Raw genomic sequence first — 27,075 nt, forward strand, 5'->3', positions numbered from 1 at the left:
GGGTCCAACTCTTGATTTCAGCTCAGGTCATGATCTCAGGGTCATGGGATCAAGCCCCATGTTGGGCTCCACACAGCAGTGAGTCAGCTAGAGATTCTCTCTCCCTCTCCCTCTGCCCTTCCCCCTAGGTGCATGTGTGCATGTGCGCATGCTCTCTCTCTCCCTCTAAATAAAATAAATCTTTTTTTTTTTAAAGTAACTTGCAACAAGGACATATCATTTTAATACCATTTATTCATTTATATGATACTTTTTTTTAAGTTTGGGTTTCTTTAAAGATTTTATTTATTTATTTGATAGGGAGAGAGATCACAAGTAGGCAGAGCAGCAGGCAGAGAGAGAGGGGGAAGTAGTCTCCCTGCTGAGCAGAGAGCCTGATGGGGCTCGATGCGGGGCTCAATCCCAGGACGCTGAGATCATGACCTGATCCAAAGGCAGAGGCTTAACCCACTGAGCCATCCAGGTGCCCCATATGATACTTTTAAATAACCAAAATGAGTTATATTGTTTACAGATATATATATAGTAAATATATATGAAAAAAACATGAGCAAGAAAGCCAAACACAGGACAAGAACCACATTCATACTGAATAGAAGGCAGGGGATGATGAGATTTGAGAGAGAGACCTCAGACAAATGTGACTAGTGAGCATACTAGTATCTATTTTCTGTATGTTTCATAATTAAAATTTTCAAATAAATTAAATATAAAAGTAAAAGGATAGGTGGAAAGGGAGGGTCCTGCTCCCTCACTGTGGGAACCATCCTGCTCTCTAGGATTCGTTTCAAAATGGCCAGAGGCTGCCCCAGAAAAGACTCTTCTCTGTGTCCTATTCCAAACCTTCTGTTTTAACACCCAAACCCACTCAGTTGTGTCTGGTCAATCCCCAAATGCTGAATTACATTTATAAAGAAAGCCAAGAATATGTCTTGAGAGATGACTCGATGGAGTATCAGAAAAACGACTCCATCCATCCGAGTACCTCTGTTAAACCCTGGGCCTAATCACTGCTGATGACACATACAGACATTTAGTCAAGGGAACACACAGGTCTTGACACTTTATCAATTAAATTTATTTAATTTATCAATTTAAATGCAAAGTAAGAAAAGAACTGGATCCAGAATTAAAACAGTACAAATGCTCACAAACAGAACCACCAGGAACTCTTCTGCTGCCACCTACCAATAAGTAACAAAGAGAGCATATGGGATCCAGTCCACATGTGAAAACCACTCACTGTTTTTCACTCACAGCAACTATGTGCCAACATGGTGCTAGAGATCAAAGACTCAGCTGCCAAGTGCAGACAGCCCTGGCACTCATAAACCCTGTTGGGGACAGCTGGGCACATCATGGTGACTGCACAGTATGGCAGAGACCTTAAGGGATTCTGGCTCTAGAGACCAGAGAAGGGTCCGAGTCCTCTTGGGGATGGGGAGTGAATCAGAAAGACTTCTTGGATGAGGCAACGCAAGGTCCAGGGCTTTAAAGGACAGCTAGGACCCAGGCTGAAAGAGAAGGACAGGCCCAGCCCTCACAAGCTCTGAGGCTTTGGACAACCTTCTTAACCTCCCAATGGCTCAGTTTCTTGCCTGTATCACAGGGATGCTAACAAGAGGACCTAAAACATGGGGAAAATTTAATGAGACAGTGCAAGCAAGTGTTTGGGACCGCGGCTCACACATGGTGTGTGCACAATCAGCATTTGCTCTTATTGTTATAAAAAGTCATGCTCAAGTCTTGTTCATGTTCATTGTTATAAAAAGTCATGTTCAAGAGGCTCCACACAACCAGAACCACGCTTCCCAAACTGCGCCCTGCCAGGTATTTCTTGAATAAAGAATGCCACAGTCACATACTTTTGGAAAACCACATTTGCTTAACTCTCCTTCTGAGACTCACAAAGCACAGAATCATGTAACAGACTCTCAAGATGTCCTTGAATAGAGAAACCTATTTAGTTTCCTTACCTTGGTAGTTCCCAAACTCCCCAGGGCGAGGAGCTCAAATTTCACATAAAATATCCTTTACAGAGCAAATGACCCTCTGAGAGAAGCCAAGAAAAAGAAAAGCACCAAATGGACACACTAACTCAGGGCAGGCCAGCCTGGGGCCTCTCTGGCTCCCTCCCTGGAGAGCAGCTCTGCTCTCAGGTCCTGGGCTCCCTCAGATGCCAGACCCACTACCGCCTAAGGCGACATCCATGAACCTCTGCTCCTGTTGCCACAACCATACAGTGTCCATCTCAGACTCCTCCTCCCCCTGGTAGCACTCTGTCCAGTGATCCTTAACCTCATGGAGGGTCTTAGCAAAATGGACATATCAACGGCTGGTTCCCTTCAATGCTCAGAGAGCAGCATTAGAAACTCCATTAGAAGCACCCAAGCTGTTCGCCATTTTTACAGGCAAGATTAATCTCATTTCTACCATGCAGCCAAAAGTGCTCAAACAATGGTGACTTTTCTTCAATTCCTATCAAATTAAAGTGGCCATGTAAATCTACAGGGCTTTTGTTTTATCCATGTCAGACTAGCTAAAAAGACATCAGCTGGGAAGGAAATCATGTGTTTAATTGCATGCTAAAATTATGGCTACAATTAGTATAAAATTTCAGCCGCTGCACTCCTCAGGGAAGCTGAAGGCAGACTCAGGAGGAAAGGAATTATTTCCGACCTTGAATTTCTGTTGCCAGGATATACAGCATATGCTTTACCGTGTTTATCACTCAAGTAGCAAAAAATTTATTTTCTTTTCCTGTTTTTCTTCAGTTATGAACAGAACTATTATCTGAATTTCCATTTGTATAGACAATAAATCCAAAGACATGTTTTAAGAGGTCTTAAAATGGGAACATTTTTTCCAGTTCAGATCAAAGAGTAAAGTCCCATGAAAAATTATACTGGCCAGAGGAAATAAAAACATTTTTTAAAATAATCTTAAAAGACAGAAACATATCTGCAGAACTACAGCTGGGCTCTAATGATGATGTAATCAAGTCACCCTTAACTCTAAGTCCCAAGGTTCTGTCCAGGGCTGGAGAAGCACGTGTCAGGCACATTTGTGCCACATGTTTCCAGCTGGAAGACTCCCAGCTGGAGCCCCAAACCTGCTGTGACCTAGTTTCCAGCAGCCACGGTCCAAGGCCTCTACGAGCTCCCCACCACTGCACCCCATTAGCCTGTGAAGGCTGACATCCTGCCTTCTGAACAATACCTGACTAATGGTCACCACTCCCTGAGAAGCCCCGCCCTGCCTCTCTGAGCCCCTGCTGGTTCAAGGACAACAGCAGGACAGTCACCACAAGGAAGCTGCTTGTTAGTACAGGCATGGCACTGGGCCCACAGTCCCGCAGTCAGTGTGCAGGAAATCTGGGTCCCTGTTACTGCTGTCACTCCCACCGCTATCCATAGTAGAATATGGGTAAATGGCGGGGGGTGGGGGGGTGGGGGAGGCAAGGAAACCACACTGAAAAGAACATGCTATTGAAGAAAAATGGAGAACAGAAGGTTTGACGGCTTCTTGGCCTGGCTGGGAGCAAGCCCATGCACCTTCCATAGGCAGCCTGCATGGCCATGACCAGGTTGGGACTTGGCCTACCTCTGGGGACCAGTCCTGAGCCTCAGGCCAGCCACCTGAACACATCCCCAAAGGCAGCTCCCTCTGTCACTAAGGCAAAGTCCTCACTACCCAGGCTTCCTCTTCGCTCTACATTAAAGCTGCTCAGAGCCTGGGCAGGCAGGGAAGAGGGTTATTGATGGAGGCCCCAATATCAGGTACACAGGCTGGGAACCAAGAAATCAAGCAAATGTGTGGAACTGGAGGACTCAAAATAAGCATGTGGCAAGGAAAGGACCACCGCAGCTAACGGAGTTTGGTCTAGACCCATGGGCTTGCATCACATCTGGAGCCCAGAGAAGTGGACCCTGGTGGGCCATGGGAACTATGGCAGCTCTGCCCACCAGCACAGAACTGCTTCTCTGAGGGTACCATGTCCCCAGGCCCCCCTCCCCAGAAGGCTCAGCCGATTCAGGACACCACCAGTAGGGCACAGATTCCCCAGCAGGCTGATCTGGCTCAAGGGAACCTATGAAGCAGAGGCAAGGGCTCTGGGAGCCATCAGCAAAGACCAGCAGCTCCAGCAATGACATTTCCTAAATGACTTGGCTGGGGAAAGGATTCAGTTGTTGGGAAAAGGGCACACAACAGGGTCTGTCAGCCACATTAGGCCTTGGGTGGCAACATTAGAACCACTGCCAGGTTCCATTCCACATCCAGCATCATGAAAGGAACCGGAAAGTCAGCTCCTGGAATCTCATGGCTTCTCCTCAGGCTCAAGTCCCCCTTATCAGTGGTCTCTGCTTGTCTCTGCCATGGTTCCATCCACTCAAAAGAAACACCTCCTCCAGGCAGCAGATGTCTCAGGCCAGGGAGTCCATGGCCAGAGAACTAGGGAACAGGTCCTGTGGCCCAGCATGGAAATGAAAATGCCTACTCCCAGGTGAGGGCAACTACCACCAAAGGGGGTCACCCCAATTCCAAACTAAAAGCTGTAAATAGGAGTTGCCAGGGAAAATAGCCCAAAATTAACCTCTTGCTGGGAGGTTAAATTCTCATCTGAGCTGAAGTTCTGAAGTCAGATTCAGGGCAACTGGCACAGCCCCCTCATGTAACAGAGATGCTGAAGGCAAGGTTTTCTCTGGCCATCAGGGTTTGCTTGCACATCTCTGGTCTCTGCTGGGGTCCTGGGCATGGCTTCATTCTGCTTGGGATAACTACAGGGAAGGCTCCCTGTTCTCCTCATTGAGGCACCAGGGAGCCTGTGTGAGGACAATGCAGTGTGAGGCCCCAGAGGACTACATGGAGCCTTATGCGGTGCGGTGCAGTTGTGCTGAAAGAGCCTGGACCCCACTGGGCAGTAATACCCTTCCACCAAGAGTAGCAAAGTAAGAAACCAGGGAGAATGGCCTCTGAGCTCATCAGACCATGGGTTTGATTTTAAACTTTAATTCCTTTATACCTGAATATGATACAGAATTTAAACTTGACCTAGGAGTTTTCCCTGGTACTATAAGAATGGAAGAAGGTTTACATTCAAGTTCAGTGCATCTCCATGTTGTTGGCATTTTATTATGCGCTTCTTATGTATTATATTAAAGGAGTGTATTAATATCATCACTCAGCCTCACTGTAGAACCTCCATTGTGCTGGGCTAGGTGATATGATTGGACATAGTTTGGGACCCAAGCTAGGGAATAAATCTTCACTTCGGGATTGGAGTGCCTTCACAGCAGGGTTCTATCCAGTTCAGAGCCTCTAGGAAGAAAAGACATAAGGCAGAAGTAGTCTCAGAGAGGCTCAAAGGTAGACTGAAGGACTAAGCCTGTAAACTCTTACCCTCCCCTGAGCAGGGAGTCCCCATGGCCACAAAACAGTCAAAATATGCTAGAGGGTAATTATCATCATCCACCACAGGATTAATGAATTTATATGATAAGTGTGATTCAAATAAAAATAACACAGATTATTTTCTGGAGCTAGACAAGCTGATTTAAAAGTTCATATAGAAAAACAATCAAGAATAGGCAGGAAACCTCCAAAGAGCAATGTGGGTAAGACTCCTCTTACCCTATAGAAAGCATAGCAAAGTGGGTGAGACTCCCCTTACCCTATAGAAGGCATAGCAAAATCTTCAATAACTGAAAGTGTGTCTTCATCATATAGACTAAAAGAAAACAAAAACAGAATAGAAACAAAACTTAACAATTCATGAACACATACAGGAATTTAATATGGGATAAAGTCAGAATCTCAGATTAGTGGAGGTAAAGATGGCTTGTTTTTTTTTTTTTTTTTTTAAGATTTTACTTATTTGACAGACAGAGATCACAGGTAGACAGAGGCAGACAGAGAGAGAGGAGGAAGCAGGCTCCCCACTGAGCAGAGAGCCCGATGTGGGGCTCGATTCCAGGACTCTGGGATCTTGACCCGAGCTGAAGGCAGAGGCTTTAACCCACTGAGCCACCCAGGTGCCCCTAAAGAGGGTTTTTTAAATAAATGTTTTGGGAAACCATCTCATAACCACCTGAGAAAGATAAATTTTGGATCTATGTTTTATACTGTACAAGATAAACTCCAAATGGATCTAGGATTTCAAAATCAAAAAGTGAAAGCATAAAACAACTAGGAGGGGAATATCCAGATTTCTTTGTAGCTTTGGAGTAAGAAGTGTCATAGAAATCCTAAGAAACTATGATTCAAAATCCAGAAGACACTTCAAAAAATTAGTATCAGAAATGTCTGTCCTTGGGCCACCTGAGTGGCTCAGTCAGTTAAGCATCTGACTCTTGATCCCAGCTCAGGTCTTGATCTTAGGGTTGTGAGTTCAAGCCCTGTGTTGGGTTCTACGCTGGGCATGGAGTGTACTTTAAAAAAAAAAAAAAAAAAAAAAAAAAAGGCAAGGGTGCCTGGATGGCTCAGTCCGTTGAGCATCCAACTCTTAGTTCTGGTTCAGGTCATGATCTCAGGGTCATGCCTCCATGCTCCACATGATTAAATAAGATTTAAAATAGATTAAGTAAGCTAGGCTCTGTTCCCACCACAGAACACTGCACAGCTGTTCCAAAAGGTGTGAGGAAGTTCTCTAAGAACTATTAAGGAAAGAATCTCTAGAACACACTGTGAAATCTTTTTTAAAATAATTTGTTAAAGATGCTACCATTGTATAAAAAGAGACATATATATTTATATTTGCTCACATGTCCATGAAGAAACACTAGAAAGACAGAAAAATTTAATTAAAAGTGATTACCTACAGACAGTAAGGGAAACAGTAGACAACAATTTCCCAAGGCAGACCTTTTCATATCATTTGGACGTATGAACTATCTGATCATATTACCTATCCAAAAATTAATTACAACAAAACTGGAAGACTTACAATTTTCAATTTCGAAAGCTACTACACAAAGCTATGGTAATCAAAACAGTGTGTGCACTGGCATAAGGACAGGCATACAGAACAAAGAAACAGAACGGATAGTTCATAAATAAACCCATACATATATAGTCAATAAAAGTACAAAGACCATTCAGTGGGGAAAAATAGTTTTTTCAACAAATGATGATGGAACGGCTGGATATTCACATGCAAAAGAATGAGGTTAGAGCCTTACCTCACACCATATACAAAAATTAACTCAAAAGGTATCAAAGAACTAACTGTGTGGGTTAAAACTGTAAAGCTCTGAGAAGAAATCATAAGGTTAAAAAAAAGAAAAAAAGAAACCATAAGGTTAAAATTCATGACAATGGACTTTGGTAATGGTTTCTTATATATAAAACCAAAAACACAGAAGTAAAAAAGAATAAAATTGGACTTTATCAAATTAAAAACTTTTAGGGGTGAGGGATGGGTGAAATAGGTGAAGGGGATTAGAGGTACAAACTGTCAGTTATAAAATGAATAAGTCACAGGGATATAAAGTGAAGCACAGGGTAGTGTATAATACTGCTATAATTTTACATGTGGACAGATGGTAGAAACACTTAATCAAGGTGAGCATTTATAATATACATAAATGTCAAATCGCTATGTTGCACAGCTGAAACTAATATAATATTGTACGTCAACTACACTTCAATAAAAAAAAATTTCAGGGGTGCCTGGTGACTCAGGGGAGATGAGACTCTTGACCTCTGCATCATGATTTCAAGCTCCATGGTGAGCCAAAAAAAAAAAAGAAAAAGAAAAGAAAAAAAAGAATTTTTAAACTGTTGTGCATCAAAGGACACTATCAAGAAAGTGAAAGGACAACCCACAGAATGGGAGAAAATATGTGTAAATCATATAATCATATAATATATATCATCATACAATAAGGATCTGGTATCTGGAATTTATAAATTACTTACAATTCAATAACGAGAAGACAAAAAACAATTCAATTTTAATTGTGAGCCCCAACTCAAGGCTTGAACTCACATCACAACCCTGAGATCAAGACCTGAGCTGAGATCAACAGCTAGGTGCTTAAGTGACTGAGCCACCCAGGTGCCCCTCAAACAATTCAATTTTAAAATGAGTGGAGATGTTGGGGGCGCCTGGGTGGCTCAGTGGGTTAAAGCCTCTGCCTTAGGCTCAGGTCATGATCTCAGGGTCCTGGGATCAAGCCCCTCATCGGGCTCTCTGCTCAGTGAGAGCCTGCTTCCTTTCCTCTCTCTCTGCCTGCCTCTCTGTCTACCTGTGATCTCTGTCAATAAATAAAATCTCTTAAAAAAAAATAAATAAGTAAAATGAGTGGAGATGAGATGCCTCAGTGGGTTAAGTGTCTGCCTTTGGCTCAGGTAATGATCCCAGGGTCCTTGGGCTCTTTGCTCAGCGGGGAGCCTGCTTCTCCTTCTGCCCGCCACTCCCCCTGCTTGTGCTCTCTGTCTCTTTGACAAATAAATCAATAAGATCTTTTTTAAAAAATTAAAAATAAAAATAAAATAATATCAGTGAAGAACTTCAATAGCCATTTCTCCAGAGAAGATATACAAATGGCCAACAAGTACAGGAAAAGATGCTCAATATCATTAGCCATTAGGAAAATTACAAAGCAAAACCATCATGCTATACCACTTCACACCCGCTAAGATGGCTATAATCAAAAAATAAATAAAAACTAAAACGGGAATAACAACTGTGGCAGGATGCAGAGAAACCAGAACCCTCACTGCCAGTGGGACTATAAAAAGTCACTGTGGAAAAGAATTTGGTGTGCCTCAATAAGTTAAACGGAATTAACATAAGATCCAGCAATTCCACTCCTGAGTATATAATCAAAAGAAATGAAAACAGGTGCTCAAACAAAAACTTGTCCACACGTGTTTAGGGCAGCCCTATGCACAATAGCTGAAAGGTTAGGAACAAGTCAAGCGTCCATCAATGAATGCATAGAAAACCAGAATGTGACATATTCACGCAATGGGATATTTTTCATATACGGGACTGAAGTACTGATGATATGCTACAATGTATGTATGTATGCACAATGTATGTTCAAAAGATGAACCCTGAATACATTGTGCTAAGTCAAAGAAGCTAGACACAAAAGGCTGCATATTGATGGTATGGTTCCACTTATATGAAATATCCAGATGAAGCAAATCCATAGAGACCAAAAGCAGATTACCAGAGCTAAGGGTAGGGGAGAAGGGAAAGCAGCTGCTTAATGGGCATAGGGTTTCCTTTCAGGGTAATGAAAATGCTTTGAAACTAGACAGTGGTGATGGTTAGACAACACTGTGAGTACATGATTACTAAACTCTATACTTTAAAATGGTTTATTTTATGTTACATTTAAAAAGTGTTTATTTTACCACAATAAAAAATAAGTTAATTTTAGAAAGAATAAATACTGAGAATAAAAAATAAGCTACTGACTTAAAACTCAAATGACAGGCTAAACTCCAAACTGGACCTGGTCAAAGAAAAAATTAGTAAAATGGAGGATCCCCTAAGAGCACACCAAAGAAAGAAAAAGCAATTGAGACACAATGCCATGTACCCTATTATTTAATACACCCTTTGTTTGAAGAAAATATAGAGAGCCAAATAATTTATCAACATTTCTGAATTTGCAAACCCCAAAACAATATGATTTTAAATTTGCCCTACTTCCACTGAGAAATTCAGACTCTTCCTTTCATCCTGGGTTATTTCATGTCCTCAGATTATGACAACAGTGAGTTTCTTCACATCTATACCTGCACCTTCCTTTTTTTTTTTTTTAAAGATTTTATTTATTTATTTGACAGAGAGAGATCACAAGTAGGCAGAGAGGCAGGCACAGAGAGAGGAGGGGAAGCAGGCTCCCTGCTGAGCAGAGAGCCTGACATGGGGCTCGATCCCAGGACCCTGGGATCATGACCTGAGCCGAAGGCAGAGGCTTTAACCCACTGAGCCACCCAGGTGCCCCTGCATCTTCTTTTTTAAAAATGGCCTTTATGTCTTCCAACTGAGCTGCAATGACAGACTCTAGTGGGCAAGAAAAAGAGGTTGATCCCACAATTCACAAGCAGAAGTATGAAGGGACTCAGAAAATGAAATAAAAGGGTTCAAAGGACAATAAAGACAGGAGGGAGAAAGAGGCAGGGAGGAAGCAAATGGATGAAATAGTAAAGCCACCAAAATGAGCATGTCCTCATCTCCCTGGGCCCAGGGGCACTCATCACACAAAATAACTGGGCATCTACGGTGTGATGCGTAAGGTGCTCTGCCATTAACACAGGATACTGGTGACGACATCTGTGACACTATGCATAATGTGGCTCCAGACAGTTAGGTGGGGAAAGGAGAACTGGCAAAATGTATGCTATTGTTCACCTTGGCAAATCAACAAAGCAAATCAAGGAATCACAAAAAGCTAGGATCTAAACACAAAAATGGATTGGGGAGCGAGCCTGGCTGGCTTAGCCAATGGGGCATGTGACTCTTCATACTAGGGATATAGGTCCAAGCCCCAAGTTGGGCAGAGATTACTTAAAAATAAAATCTTTTAAAAGAAACAAAAACACGGTTAGCACTATGAGTGGTGTAAGACTGATGAATCACAGACCTGTATCCCTGAAACAAATAATACATTATATATTAATAAAAAATTAAAAAATAAAAAATAAAAATAAAAAAATAATAAAAGAAACAAAAACAAAAATAGATATAGTTTGCAATTTGAGCTAAACGAAGGTAAACTAGTCACAGAGATGATATAGTTAGTATAAGTCTAAGACCTGAAGAGACAGGCAGAAATAAAGGAAGCTGATAAGCAGATCACTGAAGAGAATGAATGGAAAGGAAGCAGTGACAGAAAACTAACTTTTTTGGCCAAGATCAGTCACACATCTGCATCAGATTTCATGAGAGCCATCGGCCTATAACACAGTCCACCAGCCTTGCCATTTATCAACAATGAAGATGTGATCTCACGCTGTGATTTCCAAAATTTACATTAACAATAATGCCTCTGGCATCACACCCTTGCTTAACTATATAAAAGGCTTCCACCGAAAGCTCACTCAGGCTGCTAACATGCTTTATGTAGTAAAAAGAGTAGAATATTAAACAAATCCATAAAAATTAAACACTAACCACAAAGCAAATACTGGATGTGGGCTTCCTCCTCCCAGCGCCTTCTCTTGTGAACAAACCTGTAGGAGCCCTGGAAGTAATGGATGTCCCATGGAGTGAACAGAGCTGAGGCAATCAGAGAGCTGCTGCTCTCCTGAAATGTCTTTCCACATTGGTCTAGCTCTTTGCCGCCCACAAGAGATCAGAGCCCACAGGGAATACACAGGTAGCTCTTTTTAATATCATGGCAGCTTCTGATTTGCTCAACAAAGCCAACAGGTGATTGCTTCCCTGGGCCCATTACAAATGGCTCAGTGTTGGAACAAGAAGCTGGAGAGCAGAGATCTCTCTCTCTCAACTATTTCATTTTGGTATAACATTTACTTTTTCCTAACTATAAAAGCAATGCATGTTTAATACTCAATTTTGACAGCATGTAATGCCTCCCACTAAATAATACTTTCCGTGCTCTTTCTGAAGGATGGAGATTCCCAATGGGCTGCCGAGGACCACATCTGGACCTGGTTTCCTGGGCCCACTCAGTCTGGGTGTCCAATAAAGCACCCTTAGCCTCTGGTTCATTCTGCAGTAGAGGGCAAAAACTGAATATACACACTGGGTTTTTCTCCCTAAATCAATTATCGGAAAAAGAGCCAGAGAACAGGAAAAACCCTTTGAGAGCACCATTGTTACACGCTACGCAGGGTAAAAGATGGCCACAAACTCTGACATCCCTTCCACTGTAAAGTTGGTCTACATCCCTCCCACGGAAGCTGGGTGAGCTGTGTGACTGCTCTGTCCAATAGCATATGGCAGAAGTGATGCTATACCCCCTTTCAGGTCTGGCCTCAAGGGGATGGCACTCTCATTTCCTGTCTCTTGAAACACCTGGTCTTGGACTTCTCACTGTGGGAGAAGCCAGCCACAATGTCAGAAATCAGATTACCCTCAGACCGCTAGACTATAAGAAGACCAAGTGATGGCGAGAGACCCTAGGGAATAAGATAAGATGGGAAAGAGGGGAGGAGCGAGATATGCACAGGCCATCATAGAAGTAGATCCTCCAGCTCCAGCCAACACCATAGCGCTCAGAGACAAGCACTCAGCCAAGCCCCTCTTAGATTCCTGACCCACAAAACTGAGGAAGACAGAAGGGTTATTTTTAAGCCACTGAGTTTTGGGATAATATTTTATGCAGCAATAGTGAACAGGAGCATAAGACAAGGTAGGCAAGTTCTTGAGAAGAGGAGATACTCTCACAAGGCCAAGGGTCACTGTACCAGAGTGGGGAGGGGTGCCATGGCAGAAGCAAAGCCCGAGAGTTCCAAACAGACTACACCCAAACAGGTCAAGGGTGCTGAGAATTCTGGTCATGAGAGTGTGCTGGGTCAACTTGGCTTCAAGTACCAACTCAAGGCCAACTGGGGCAGAAAAGGCCTCAAAGAACCATTTGGGGGCATTATGCACTTGCTCCTCCCTCCCAGGTAACCAGAAAAGGGATACCCACCTTAACTGCACACACATCATGACAGTCCCCTCATCATCCCCACTACTAGAAAGGCAGTCAGAGCAAGTCAAGGACACACAAGTGGTACTTTCAGATAGCCCTTCCAGAAGGCATTTCTCCCATCCCCCTTCCCAACAGCCTCAGACTTCCACTGTGGCTCCAGGTGGTCCCCAGGAGGTCAACTCCATACTCTACGAAACACATGACCTAAACTGAGTCACGCGGTCCATCCCATATTGGTTTAAGGGTGGCCATGGGGGCGCCTGGGTGGCTCAGTGGGTTAAGCCGCTGCCTTCGGCTCAGGTCATGATCTCAGGGTCCTGGGATCAAGTCCCACATCGGGCTCTCTGCTCAGCAAGGAGCCTGCTTCCCTCTCTCTCTCTCTCTGCCTGCCTCTCTATCTACTTGTGATCTCTCTCTGTCAAATAAATAAATAAAATCTTAAAAAAAAAAAAAAAAGGGTGGCCATGGGACCTAAGCTGGCCCAATCAAAGTGACCTTCAGGACTTCTGCTTGAAATGCAGAGACAAAGACTTACTCTCCTTCCTGGGATGGTGAACTGTGAAGACTGTAACCATCATGACCACCCTGCAGAAGGCCTGCCTGAGGACAAGGCTGAAACACACAGGGGAAAGCAGGACTCAGAGAATCCCAAAGAGACAGTCACAACAGTGATGACAGAGGGAATCCAGCCCAAGCTGACCCTGAACTCATCATACCTCCACATGCTTCAGTCATAAAGCAATAAGGTCTAGTTCACTAGACAGTTGAGGTGGGCTGGGCCTAAGGGAAAGAGCTGCAGCTAGTGAGGAAAAGCATGAAAGGTGGGGCGGCGAGGGAATAGAGACAGGGAATAAAGGGGACAGTCTTCCTGATATTCAATCTTTAACAAGTTAAGAGAAATAAAATAAATATAAATTTAAAATAAAGTTCCAGGGTGCCTGGGTGGCTCAGTGGGTTAAAGCCTCTGCCTTTCGCTCAGGTCATGATCCCAATGTCCTGGGATCGAGCCCTGCATCGGGCTCTCTGCTTGGCAGGGAGCCTGCTTCCTCCTCTCTTTCTTTCTGCCTGCCTCTCTCCCTACTTGTGATCTCTATCTGTCAAATAAATAAATAAAATCTTTAAAAATAAATAAATAAATAAAATAAAGTTCCAGTCACTAAAGAGGAAAGGAGTGGGGCACCTGGGTGGCTCAGTGGGTTAAGCCTCTGCCTTCAGCTCAGGTCATGATCTCAGGGTTCTGGGATCAAAAGCCCCACATTGGGCTCTCTGCTCAGCAGGGAGCCTGCTTCACCCCCTCTCTCTGCCTGCTGCTAGGCTTACTTGTAATCTCTCTCTCTCTGTCAAATAAATAAATAAAATATTTAAAAAAAAAAGAGCAAAGGAGTGAAAATAAATGCAAAGTCTAATTAAAGTCAATAGCCAAGACATGGAAGCAATCTAAGTGTCCACTGATAGATGAAAGCATAAAGACAACGTGGTATATAGACACAACAGAATACTATTCAGCCATTAAAAATAAAGAAGGAGGAGGAGGAGGAGGAAGAGGAGGAGGAGGAGGATGTCCTTGCCATTTTCAAGGACATGGGTGGACCTTACGGGCTTTCAGTCAGACCGAGAAAGACAAATACTACACAATCTCCCATACATGCAGAATCTAAAAAACCTATCTCATTGATTCAGAGCACAGGTTGGTGGTTGCCAGAGGCAGGGGGTAGAAGGTGGGTGAAATGGTAAAGGTGGCCAAAAGGTTCAAACCTCCAGTTATAAGATAAATAAATTCTGGGATATGGTATGCCAGAGTGACCAAAGTTAACAATATTGTATCATATTTGAAAGTTTCTGGGAGAGGAGATCTTAAAAGTTCTCATCACAAGAAAAATAAACTGTTACTATGTGAGTTAAGGAACTAACTGAACTTAGCATTGTGATCATTTCACAATATACCAATGTATCAAATTATCATGCTGTACAGCTAAAACTAATAGGGTATTCCATGTCAATTGCACTATAAAACTAGAAAAAAATTTTTCTTAATTTTTTTTCAAAAAGGAAATTAAACTACTTTAAGTCTTGAAACTGCCAAAGTGGCCCCAAGAACCCTAAAATAAAGAAAACGTATTTATTAGCAGTTGGTTTGTGTTCCCTCATCCTTTCCACTCAGAGGGCATTCCAAACTGGAGTGGAAACCAAAAACCTAAAATTAAGCAAAACACAGCAAGCCTGCAAAACATGCTCTCTGCTTCCTGTTCTACAAAAGACCATAAAAGAGATAAAAAGCTGAAAGAGGAAGAGAGGCACTGTTGTTCCACTGAAGTGTTTCTCAAAGTCCAAAGGATTTGGAAATAAATTGTGATTAAAACTCTTTGCATAAATCATGTCAATTTTTATCAAAATGATCAGATGTATCATATCCCCATGAACTTAAGCTGTGGTCCATTATAAAACTGTAGTGTTTATAGTACATTGCTTCAGGTACTTCAGAGAATTATCTGGATAAAATACACACCACTTCAAAAAGTAAAAGGAACACAAAACACTCCTCTTTAAGGACTCAGATGAAAGCTGTTTTGTTTTCACTTCAGCATTCTTTAACAACCACTAGTGTTCTCCCATTTAAAGTGCCTTTATTTACACTTTTATAATATTCCTTGTGCTCATGCTTTCAAGGCCCTTCTAAAATATGTCTGAGATTATTCAGAAATGGGATGATTCTACTATTACCAAGCACAAAAGACAATGATGACAGCATTTAATCTTCAGCTTAGCAAAGAGAAATAATTATTCAGAGGACCTGACTTAATTACTAATTAGCGGGGAAGAAACATTTTTGCAACAAAGCCATGCCAAAGAATCCTGGTGGACACAGGGTGGGAAAAAGTACTGGACACATCCATGACCAGAATTATGAATGGAGCTCTAAACTTGGATTATTTCCAGAAGAGGCAAATACATTCTACTCCACCAGGACCCAAGGAGAGAGTGGGATTTGATTTAAGGCAGGGGTATCCTGATCATGGCAAAGGGACACTTCACACAGCTAAGAGGAGAATTGAGAGAAGAAAAAATATTGAAGAGAGATAGAAATATCACTCTTCTAAAAAAGTGAATCTATTAAGCTGACAACCCTCAATGTGGGGCTTTGCTACAGAGCTTCAAAATCAGGCAGTAACTTCTAATCCAAAATCAGGCAGTAACTTCTAAAATAGATCCAATAAATAAGGGACCAAGCTTTGTTTCTTCCAGAGAAAGTCAAAGTATAGGAGATAATACAGAGTTAACTATTAACAACTCTTAGACTCTACAAAAAGATATGATGGCAGCAAAAGAAACTACAGTTAGATACTGAGACATTCTACTAAGAAAAGTCTCACATTGAGATGTATTACCAAAGGAGGCTAAACATTCTAACAGCTTTGAAATAAAAGGCAAAACATGATGGCATTAAATGCAATCTGCCCCCCTGAAACATGAAAACAGAATATGAATGCCCCCTTAAACAGACTCATTAAGTTCAGATTTACAATTCTCTCATAAACCAGGCCCACTATTCCAAGGCATTTTTCTAGACTAAGCCTCAGTCAAATCAGGTTGATTTTCCCACCAATAAGCAGTTAAGCAAAGACCTACACCTTCACTGTCCAATAATGACAACCATTAAGCACACAAGGGTATTAGGTACGTGAAGTGTACCTGGTCCAAACTGAGATGGGCTGTATGTATAAATTATACACCAAGATTTAGAAAACCTTCACACCAAAAAGGAATAAAAATTATCTCAACTTTTTATATTGATTGTGAGGTGAAATCATATTATTGTGGATATATTTGGGTTAAATAAAATGTGCTTTTAAAATTAATTTCACGGGGCGCCTGGGTGGCTCAGTGGATTAAGCCGCTGCCTTCAGCTCGGGTCATGATCTCAGGGTCCTGGGATCGAGCCCCGCATGGGGCTCTCTGCTCCGCAGGGAGCCTGCTTCCTCCTCTCTCTGCCTGCCTCTCTGTCTACTTGTGATCTCTGTCTCTGTCAAATAAATAAATAAAATCTTTAAAAAAATAAATAAATAAATAAATAAAATAAGATTAATTTCACGGGGGCACCTGGGTGGCTCAGTGGGTTAAGCCGCTGCCTTCAGCTCAGGTCATGATCTCAGGGTCCTAGGATCGAGTCCCGCATCGGGCTCTCTGCTCAGCGGGAAGCCTGCTTCCCTCTCTCTCTCTCTCTGCCTGCCTCTCTGCCTACTCGTGATCTCTCTCTCTGTCAAATAAATAAATAAATAATCTTTAAAAAAATTAAATTAAATTAAATTAATTTCACCTATTTCTTTTTACTTTTTTTTAATATGGCTATAAGAAATTAAAAATGACACATGGCTCACATTTGTGGCTTACCCTGTATTCTCTGTCAGACATGATAAGCAAGCAAAATGAAACACTGCTGTATCAAACACACTTCTGGGTTGCTAAACATTTCACACGTGAACAGAAGAATGAAGAAGGATAAACAGTACCAGGGGCCTTTAGAGGACTCCGACTCTGACCACAGCAGAAGAAAGCAGCCACTCTGTTGTTTCAAGGAAATAATAAGCACAAACAACAAACTTTATGGACAAGGAGATACTGTAATTGCAGATTCCTTTTCCCCCTTCTGGACATGTCCCAGAGACCCTCCTCTTGGGCTGGGTCACCCTCTTGCCTACCTTTGATGAACTCCGGCCTGTATGTCTTCCGCAGCTGCTCCAGGAAGCTGTTGTAGAAGCTCTCTGCCTGCTCTGTGGGCATTGCCAGATGAAAGTCAGGCTTGTTGCCCTTAAGGACGCACTGGAGGGTGAACTGGCTGATGCAGAGCACCTCGTACTGTTTGTCCATCACACTCTTTGACCAGTGTTTCCCGCTCTCATCCTCAAACACGCGCAGGTTCAAAATCTTTCTGACCCTATGAGGAAAACAGTGGGGAGAGCTACCTGAAGAATCGTTAAGCCCCCCCCGCCAATGCACTCCATACTTCCAAAGTGTCACCAGCATCCTGTCGAATAAGGACATAATGCTGACATAATAATTATACATAATACATATATGTAAAGACATAAGGAGAAAGTTATTTGGGCCTTGGGAAAGTTACCTCAGTTTCCTCACCTATAACATGAGATAGTAACAGACCCTACATCACAGGACTGTTTTGAGATTCCTTTTTTTTTTTTTTTTTTTTTTGGCCAGTCCCCCCAGCAGCTACCCATGGGAACCAGAGCTAAGAACAACCACTCACTCACTGCTCCTTCAGGTTGGTGGAAGTGCCAAGACATGGGTCCAATTCTAATTTACGGAAGAATTCAATCTTTATGCTGGAATAAACAATACCCCATCTTTACACCCTTTCTTTGAGCTACTCAAAATGAACTGTTGGGCAAACACCCTGGAGAAAACTCAAGGTTACTGCATATATGCAAAAAGTCCTGGCAATAGCTTCCCTGACAACTGTGTTACACACCTCCTGAGCCCCAGGAGGGCCTTTTTTTTTTTTTTAAAGATTTATTTATTTGACAGAGAGAGATCACGAGTAAGCAGAGAGGCAGGCAGAGAGAGAGGAGGAAGCAGGCTCCCCACTGAGCAGAGAGCCCGATGTGGGGCTCGATCCCAGGACCCTGAGATCATGACCTGAGCTGAAGGCAGAGGCTTAACCCACTGAGCCACCCAGGTGCCCCAGGAGGGCCTTTCTTACAAATGTGGATGACAAAGAGCAGCCACTTTGGCAAGGAAGAAGACCAGGGAACATTTAGTCCTTAGCGGGAATTAAGTTCCAAGTCTGATTCCAATCTAATACGAAGGGACCATGGGTGGAATTATACCCAGGTATGGGCACCAACAGGCAGAATAAACAGATCTACATACATCTGAAGCAAATGTGCCATGAGGTGCCGGGGGTGGGAGGGCAAACATGGGGATGGGGGAGGCGGCCTGTACTTAGAGAGCCAGTCAGGAAATAGCAATGACAAACTCCCCCATCCCAGTAAAAACAGCACCAGCTTTCAAGTCAGGGAGCCTAGAATCTAACGTGAATTCAAGCTTTTTGCTACATAGGCATTCATGATCTTAGGCAAGTAATTTAACTGTCTGAGCTCCAGATGCTATGCGTACAATGGACAACTGAGCATTTTTTAAATGCATAAATGGTGCCCAGATCATACTGCTCAAACTGGGAAGAGAAATCATTCATAAGAAAAGTTCAGTTCTGCATTAAGAGAATGGTTCGAGATAAAGGAACAGATAGGGACCAAGGCCGCAGGGTTCCAGCTATGTTACTAACTTAGGGGGTGTCACCTGACAAATTAGTCTTCCTCAGTCTCCTCATCTGAAACACGGAGATAACCCTATTACATCAATGGGACACAGATAACAGAAGCTCACTTCATAGGAATAAAATACTATCAAAGTTCCAGTGTATATGGAGCACCTGGGTAGCTCAGTGGGTTAAGCCTCCGCCTTCAGCTCAGGTCATGGTCTCACGATCCTGGGATTGTGCCCCTCAAGCCCCACATCAGGCTCCCTGCTCAGCAGGGAGCCTACCTGCTTCCCTCTCTCCCTCTGCCTGCCTCTCTGCCTACTTGTGATCTCTATCAAATAAATGAATAAAATTTTTTTAAAAAGTTCCAGTGTATGTATGTATATAATTTAGAAAGGTCAGTACATAGGCAGGTAGACAGAAATATAGAAATAGAACTATTACACATCCCATTCAGATAGCAATGACTTCAAAATGTGCCTCTTACATGTGTTCCACTTCCTTCTGTGTATCTTCCAGAGAAATACCCAGCAACACACAGATGCCCCGTCCAATAGCACTTATTTGCTCTCCTCCAACTAGAAAGGAAACAAAAAGTTAAAAAAACTCAGAACCAAACAGGTGCCATGACACACTTTTAAGTAACCAGAGGAATGTTTAAACATCACACGTACTTCTTTTTAAGATTTTTTTTTTTTTTTTTTTTTTTATTTATGTTTTTGACAGAGAGAGGGAGACCACAAGTAGGCAGAGCATCACACGTACTTCTTATAACTTCTTTGACAAAGTCAGTAGGTACTCAAGAATGAGTTTCACAGGGGCGCCTGGGTGGCACCCAGAGTCCTGGAATCAAACCCCACATCAGGCTCCCTGCTCAGCAGAGAGTCTGCTTCTCCCTGTGCCCCTCACCAACCCCGCTCATGTTCCCATCTCTTGAGCGCATTCTCTCTCTCTAATAAACAAGTAAACAAATAAAATTTTAAAACTATTTTTTTAAAATGAGTTCCATAAATGCTGTAAGATAATCAAGATTTATGTCCATTCTGATTTTTTTAAAGATTTTCTTTATTTATCTAAGAGAGAGAGAATGAAAGAGAGAGAACACAAGAAGGGTAGGGTCAGAGGGAGAAGCAGACTCCCCACCAAGCAGAACCGAAGGCAGTAGCTTAACCAACTGAATCACCCAGACACCACATTCTGATTTTTTTATCTGGAATGAATAAGTCTTAAATGAACAACCACTAAGCCAAATTTTAGGACCACATTTTCATCTGTGATACCATAGGTAAGACACCTTAAACTTTCCATGGCAGAACATGCCCATCCGTAAAAACAGAACAGTTTTCCTCCCAAGAGAATCCAGCTTTAATTAATTATTAATCCAGTATTAATTCTCTGAAAGGAGATACCTTCTTTTCTTGGGAATCAGCAAATATGGTAACACAATATAGAGACAGCACAAAATAACAGACATTTATGTCAGAAAAATAAAGAAATAATTTTTCTACTTACTACAAAAAGATAAATACATCATACATAAAAACCATAGTATAAAAGGTAAGCTTCAGGGCACCTGGGTAGCTCAGTCAATTCATCGGCTGCCTTCACCTCAGGTCATTATCTCAGGGTCCTGGGATCAAGCCCCGCACCAAGCTTCCTACTCAGCAAGGAGCCTGCTTCTCCCTCTCTCTCTGCCTGCTGCTCCCTCTGCTTGTGTGCTCTCTCTCTCTCAGTCAAATAAATAAATAAAATCTTAAGAAAAAAAAGAAAAGAAAGAAACATCAGAAAATAATAATAAAAAATAAAAAATAAATGAATAAAAGATAAGCTTCACGGTGCCTCAGCGGTACAGTCAGTCAACATCCAACTTTTGGTTTTGGCTTAGGTCATGATCTTGGGGTCATGGGATCAAACACTGTGTCAGGCTCCAGAGCTCGAGGCTCTCTCCTCCTCTTCCTCTGCCCCTCCCCACTTCTCTAAAATAAATAAATAAATCTTTTTAAATAAGAAAATAATTAAATAAATACAACTTAAGCTTTAAGTCAGCAAACTTCTATTATTTCCCAGTTTGGTACTAAACTTTGTATTCTAAGCCAATGACCTCCAAATCCCTTTCAATTGTGCACCTCACCCACAAATAAACAGATCTGTGAATATATATTCCAAACATTTGTGTATGTACTTATAGTCAAATGTACACTTCACTACTTTATGCAGTATCTCAGCACAGTTCTTAGGCCAAGATCCATTGTTATGATGGTGAACCTAAATCCATACATCAAATGTTAAGTCTTCATAACTTTCAAAATTTTTGGCCACCTTTTTAACTTTTTTGAAAGATTTTATTTATTTATTTGAGAGAGAAAGAACACAGAGGGAGAGTAAAAGGGAGAAGCATACTCCCAGCTAAGCAGGGAGCCCAAGGCAGGCCTCAATCCCATGACCCTGAGATCATGACCCAAGCCGAAGGCGGACACCGAACTGACGGAGCCACTCAGGTGCCCAATTTTTGGCCAACTTTTTCCCAACTCTCATTAGATTACTGACATCTTGTTATTTTACCATCTATTAGCCTAATGTTCCAATCAGGAGAAGGGCAGACTCTGCATTCTCCTGTTTGCTTCTGCTGGATAATATTATCTATAAATATACCTGACAAAGCATCATAGACTGAAAAGTGTTGTCATATCCTGCAAGCTAAGGAAAGAATGAGAAACCCCCCTCTTCCTTCACCTGATAAGGGACCACCTGACATGCAGACCCCAGGGGAGTATCAGCATCAACACATTCCAACCCAAATACCAGTAAAACTTAATTTTTCTTCTTTCTATGCTAAAAAGTATTTTCTTCTGCGCTGCTCTGCTTATAACGGACTATGAGTGATTTACAGTCCTTTGAGCCAATGACTCAGAAGCTGAAACAGAAATAATCTATCCTGAAATAACCAGTAAACAATTGGGGTGGTTGGCTTGTTTGTGTTGCTTTAGAAAAAGCTTCTGGCTTTATTTGTTCTTTAAAGAAGTCATTATTTTCTTATAATATTAATAATATATATTTTTAATTTTCCCCAGATATGTTTTAACAGCTTAAATATAATGGTTATTCAGTTATAGCCACCATTAAATTAATGCAGAAGCATTAATATAAGAAACAGGAAGGAAAAAAAAGAACACCAAAGACAAGCACTTTGATATTTCAATCATTTCCTTTTTTAAAAAAATTTTTTAAAAGATTTTATTCATTTATTTGTCAGAGAAAGAGCACGAGCAGGGGGAGAGGCAGACAGAGGGAGAAGCAGTTTCCCCACTGAGCAGGGAGCCCAATGCAGGGCTCAATCCCAGGACCCTGGAATCATGACCAGAGCCAAAGGTAGACGCTTAACCAACTGAGCCACCCAGGAAGCCCTCAATGATTTCCTTTTGATATTTTCTCTATCCACAGTTTTTACTCCATATTTGTTTTCAAATACTGTAATAATATTGTACAGAAATTTTTGTGTCCCATCTTTTAACAGTGCATAAGGATTTTTTCATGTTATAAGCTTTTCCTAAACATCTTTTAATAGTGACATCCCATCAAGTGGAATAGTTATTCTATCCACTGGACCAACTAACCATCCCCTTTGGCTAGATATATGGTTTGTTTCAAAATTCTCACTTCAGTAAATAACACTGTGGGGAAAACCTCTGTATACTAGACTTTAGACTTAACATTTTAGAGCAGTCTTAAGTTCACAACAAAACTGAGCAAAGATACAGAGATTCAGGGTACCTGGGTGGCTCAGTCGGTTCAGTGTCCAACTCTTGATTTCTGCACAGGTCATGATCTCAGGGTCATGAGATCAAGCCTTGCATCCGGCTCTGCCCTGGTCATGGAGCCTGCTTAAGATTCTCTCTCCCCCCCTCTCCCTCTGCTCCACAACCCCTCTTTAAAAAAAAGAAAAAGGTACTATACTCACTGCCCCCATATGTGCATCACTTCCCCACTGTCAACATCCCCCACCACAGGGGTGCATTTGTTAAAACTGATGAACCTGCACTGACACATCATTATCATGCAAAGTCCATAGTTTACATTAGGGTTCACTCTTTGTGTTGTACATTCTACAGATGTGGACAAATATACATTAACATGTATCCCCCACTACAGTATCAGAGTAGTAATTTCACTGCTCTAAGAATCCTCCCTGCTCTGCCTATTCATCCCTCTAAATCTTTTCTGAAATAGATTCTAAAAAGTAGAATCACGATTCAAAGTGATTCAAATCACTACCTGAAGAGTTTCGTGCTTCTCCCTCTCCCTCAGCCACTCTCTCATGCTCTCTCTCAAATAAATAAAATTTTTAAAAATATTTTTAAAGGAGGTGGGGGCACCTGGGTGGCTTAGTCAGTTAAGCATCTGCCTTTGGCTCAGGTCATGGTTCCAGAGGGGAATCCTTGCTCAGCGAGGAGCCTGCTTCTCCCTCTCCCTCTGCCTCTTTGATGCTCTCTCAATCTCTAATAAATAAATAAAATTTTTTAAAAAAATTTTTTGAAGAGTTTCAACATTTGTATAACCTATTACTGTCTTAATAAGAAACAAATTATGCCCCAAAGTCTATCTATAACATAGTCTCCTCTCCTATTTTGGAGTAGTTCTGTTCTCCCCTCCAGGGACAAGTAGAAGAACTAGGAGACCCAAAGGGTTCTTTTATTACTGACAAATTAATTTCCAAGGGGGAAAAAAACTTGAAAATCACCATTTTAGACAACAGATCACAGGGCTAGAAAAGACCTGAGATATTCAGTCAATTACCCATGCATACTGGCATCACCACTGACCTCTACTTCAAGAAGAATTCACAACCTCTCAAATTAACTCATCCAAGCCCATTTTAGATCCCCTTCCCAACATTACATGATTCTATTCAGATGTTAGCTGCTGATGATGAATGATAGGACCTAAGAGTTACCACACTTTGCCGCCTGAGTAACCAAATGAACATGTTCGAAATGTTCTATAATAACAGTTTTAAAATTAGATTATCACAATAACCACGCTAAGACATCAAAATGTACTTGACCAATCTCACTGAGTCTGCCACATACTAAGATATGACTCCTATTGTCCTCTGTCCCAACCATAAAATTGAAAGTGACATTTTAAAACCCCCATAATAAAATGCCATTCGTGTACAACCACGTTTCGGAGAAGCCAGTCACATTCTAAAGAAATCAGAAAATCTTTCCACTACAGTTCAGCTGGAAGGCCTGGCTAAGCTGAAGTTCCCTCCAGCACTGAGAGAGAATTCCATTTTATTTAACAACTTCTCACAATTAATACCCTTCCTTTTTTTTTTTAATATTTTATTTATTTATTCGACAGAGAGAGATCACAAGTAGGCAAAGAGGCAGACAGAGAGAGAGAGGAGGAAGCAGGCTCCCTGCCAAGCAGAGAGCCCGATGTGGGGCTCGATCCCAGGACCCTAGGATCATGACCCAAGCCAAAGGCAGAGGCTTTAACCCACTGAGCCACCCAGGCGCCCCTACCCTTCCTTTTTTTAAATACCCTTCTCTTTTTTTAAATATGCTTCTCTTTTTTAATATGCAGGTTTGCTGTTTTTTAACTAAAAGCACCCAATTTAAATAGCAAATTAAAATCACTCAAACTATTCAGCAAATCTCACAAAATACATGTTCTCAATATGTCAGATCAGCAGAATGAAGAGTGCAAGAGAAGATCAGAACTTAATTTCCTCAAAGTTCACTCACTGTTGGTGATGACCACATAGAGCAGAATGCAAGATTTTGCTGAAAAAAGCAAAAAACCTTTTCATCTATTAATTTCCCATTTTAGTTAATTTAAATATTAACTGAAAGGCCAAAAAACTTTGTTTTAAAAAGCCCATAAATCCCAAAGCTATTCTGTTCCCTATTACTCCAGGACCGTATTCAAAACCAGTTAACAGAACAGCTTAGAAATCATTAGGTAGCCCTGAAAAGTAGACTCTCACATCTAAATACATGGTTTTGCTGGGTTTGGTTGTTTCTATAGGGAATTTTGTTGCTTTGTTTTTAAATCTAAACTTTTGTGGACCCAAGAACACATAGTTGTTGTGGACTGGCTGAAGAAAAGGATATCTGGAATTACTTGGGCTGAGACAATACTATAAGTATGAAAAACAAAACAAAACAAAAAAAAAAAACACACACACACACAAAAACTAGAATACAATCTACTATTAGTCATTAAAAATTTTTTTAACATCTTTTTATCTTGGTTTGACTTTTTAAAACGACTACCTTATATACATAAATCATCTGAATCTCTGATGTTCAAACTAGACTACAGTGATCCAGCAATGACAACTGGCTGGGTGGCCAGGTCCACAAGAAACTGGTGGCAAACAGAAATAATGGATCCAGAATTCTTTAGATTCTGACCCCACCCCTGCAGGGTTAGAGAAGGGAGAAAGAGAGGTGTCCTGGGGGCGGGGATCATTCTGTATCGAGTCTGGGCGGTCACGTGGATGTGCACAACTGTCAGAACTCATCCATATGAACAACTCTTCATATCTGTGCATTTTATTGGCAGTCACGCGCCATAAAAATTGGGACCTGTAGACAATGGGCAAAAACGGGAAATTTTTTAAAAACAGAATGTTGTAAGCGGCGGATGGTGGTGTCCCTGCTCGGGAAATGCTGCCTACGTGTTGTTTGTGCAACACTCCACCGAAGAACGGGCCATTGTACTCGGGACCAAAAACAAACAACAAAACAAGACAATACGAAACAAAAACAACACGATAATAAGCCGCGTTTATCATGAACCCAAAGAAGAACCCTGCAGCCAGAGCCGCCGCAGGGCCCGCGGGGCACGTGGATTGCTCTGTGGCCGCGGCCGCGCCCGGAGCCAACCCGGAGACTCCGGGCTGCCGGGGCGAGCTCTCCAGGGCCCGCAGCTGCTGCACCGGTCTCGGGACGGCCCGGGGGAACCCTCGCGGGGGCGGCCGGGGACTGCCGGGCGCGGGGTCAGGGGTGGCTCCTCCCGGGCCCGACCCCGGCCCCGCCCGACTGACCTGTGACGCTGGCCCGGGTGACGCGCTGCACCACTGCTTTCATGGCGGCGGCTGGGGCGAGCGGGGCGGCGCCGCGCTCCTTCCGGCCTCGCTACTCTGCAGGCGGCTCGACGGCCGGCGCCCTCTGCGGGTGACACCAGGAAGCGCGCAGAACGGCCCGGTCCGACCAGTTTGGCGGCGACACGCCCACGTCGGCCACGCCCATCCACAGGTCGGCCCCGCCCGCGTCGGTCACGCCCACCTGGTGATAGGTCCCGCCCCTCCCTCGGTCCCGCCCCAGCCACAGGTGGGCCCAGCCCCCCACCGCATCCCGAAACCCCCGCCCGGTCCCCACCCCCTACACAGACTCAACCGCTGCCCAAGCGGCAGCTGTGTTTCTCACATTCCCGACCTAAGAGCCAATCATCCCTAAATCCCAGTTTTGTCCTGAATCTCAATACTGTGTTTCCCTGCCACCCTTACACTCCTCTGTCCCGATGCTCCCAAATTCCTTTTCCCTTGTCTTCCTGCCTTGGTGTCTTCTCAAAAACCAGACAAAATAGAATCTGCTTCCTAAAATAGCTATTTAACAATGGTATGTAAGTATTCATATGACTTAACCATGCCATGGCAGTTGCACAGACCTCTATGAGCCTCTCATTTTAATTCATCTAATACTAATACTTAGCAGCTTCCCCCACCCAGGGTTGTTAGATTTAAATAAAATAGACTGTGTAAAAATCATTCGAAAGCCGCAAAGGACTGTACAAGTATTACTCTAACAAATTATTATCGCTGAGAAAAATAAGCCCCTTTCAGGGGCGCCTGGGTGGCTCAGTGGGTTAAGTGTCTGCCTTCTGCTAAGGTCATGATCTCAAGATCCTAGAATCAAGCCCCAAGTCAGGCTCCCGGCTCAGAGGGGAGTTTGCTATTCCCTCTACCTCTGCCTCTCCCCTCCCCCCTCCTCTGCTCATGTTCTCTGTGGCTGTCTTGTTCTCTGTCTCAAATCTTAAGATAAATAAATAAATAAAATTTTAAAATAAGCGCGTCTCAGCATGCCTTCTTCTCCAAGCCCTCTAATAATATTAGTGGGTGTAGAGTGATGACATTCAGAACAGGCTACTCCCAAAATATGGCAC

At 42.5% G+C, this 27,075-nt stretch overlaps 1 protein-coding gene across 1 annotated transcript in view; it reads right to left on the reverse strand.

Moving 5' to 3' along the window:
- DTD1 (D-aminoacyl-tRNA deacylase 1) overlaps positions 1-26,099 on the reverse strand; it is a 175,998-nt gene extending 149,899 nt beyond the window's left edge. Inside the window, exons 1-3 of the mRNA XM_045981176.1 lie at positions 25,958-26,099; positions 19,388-19,478; positions 17,321-17,556 (exon numbers count right to left, since the gene is read on the reverse strand). Of these exons, the coding sequence (XP_045837132.1) occupies positions 17,321-17,556; positions 19,388-19,478; positions 25,958-26,000 (370 nt within the window). The 5' untranslated portion in view covers positions 26,001-26,099. The remainder of the gene's footprint in view (positions 1-17,320; positions 17,557-19,387; positions 19,479-25,957) is intronic.
- Between the last annotated feature and the right edge of the window lie 976 nt (positions 26,100-27,075).

This window comes from Meles meles, chromosome 16, assembly GCF_922984935.1.
Source record: "Meles meles chromosome 16, mMelMel3.1 paternal haplotype, whole genome shotgun sequence".
NCBI lineage: Eukaryota > Metazoa > Chordata > Mammalia > Carnivora > Mustelidae > Meles > Meles meles.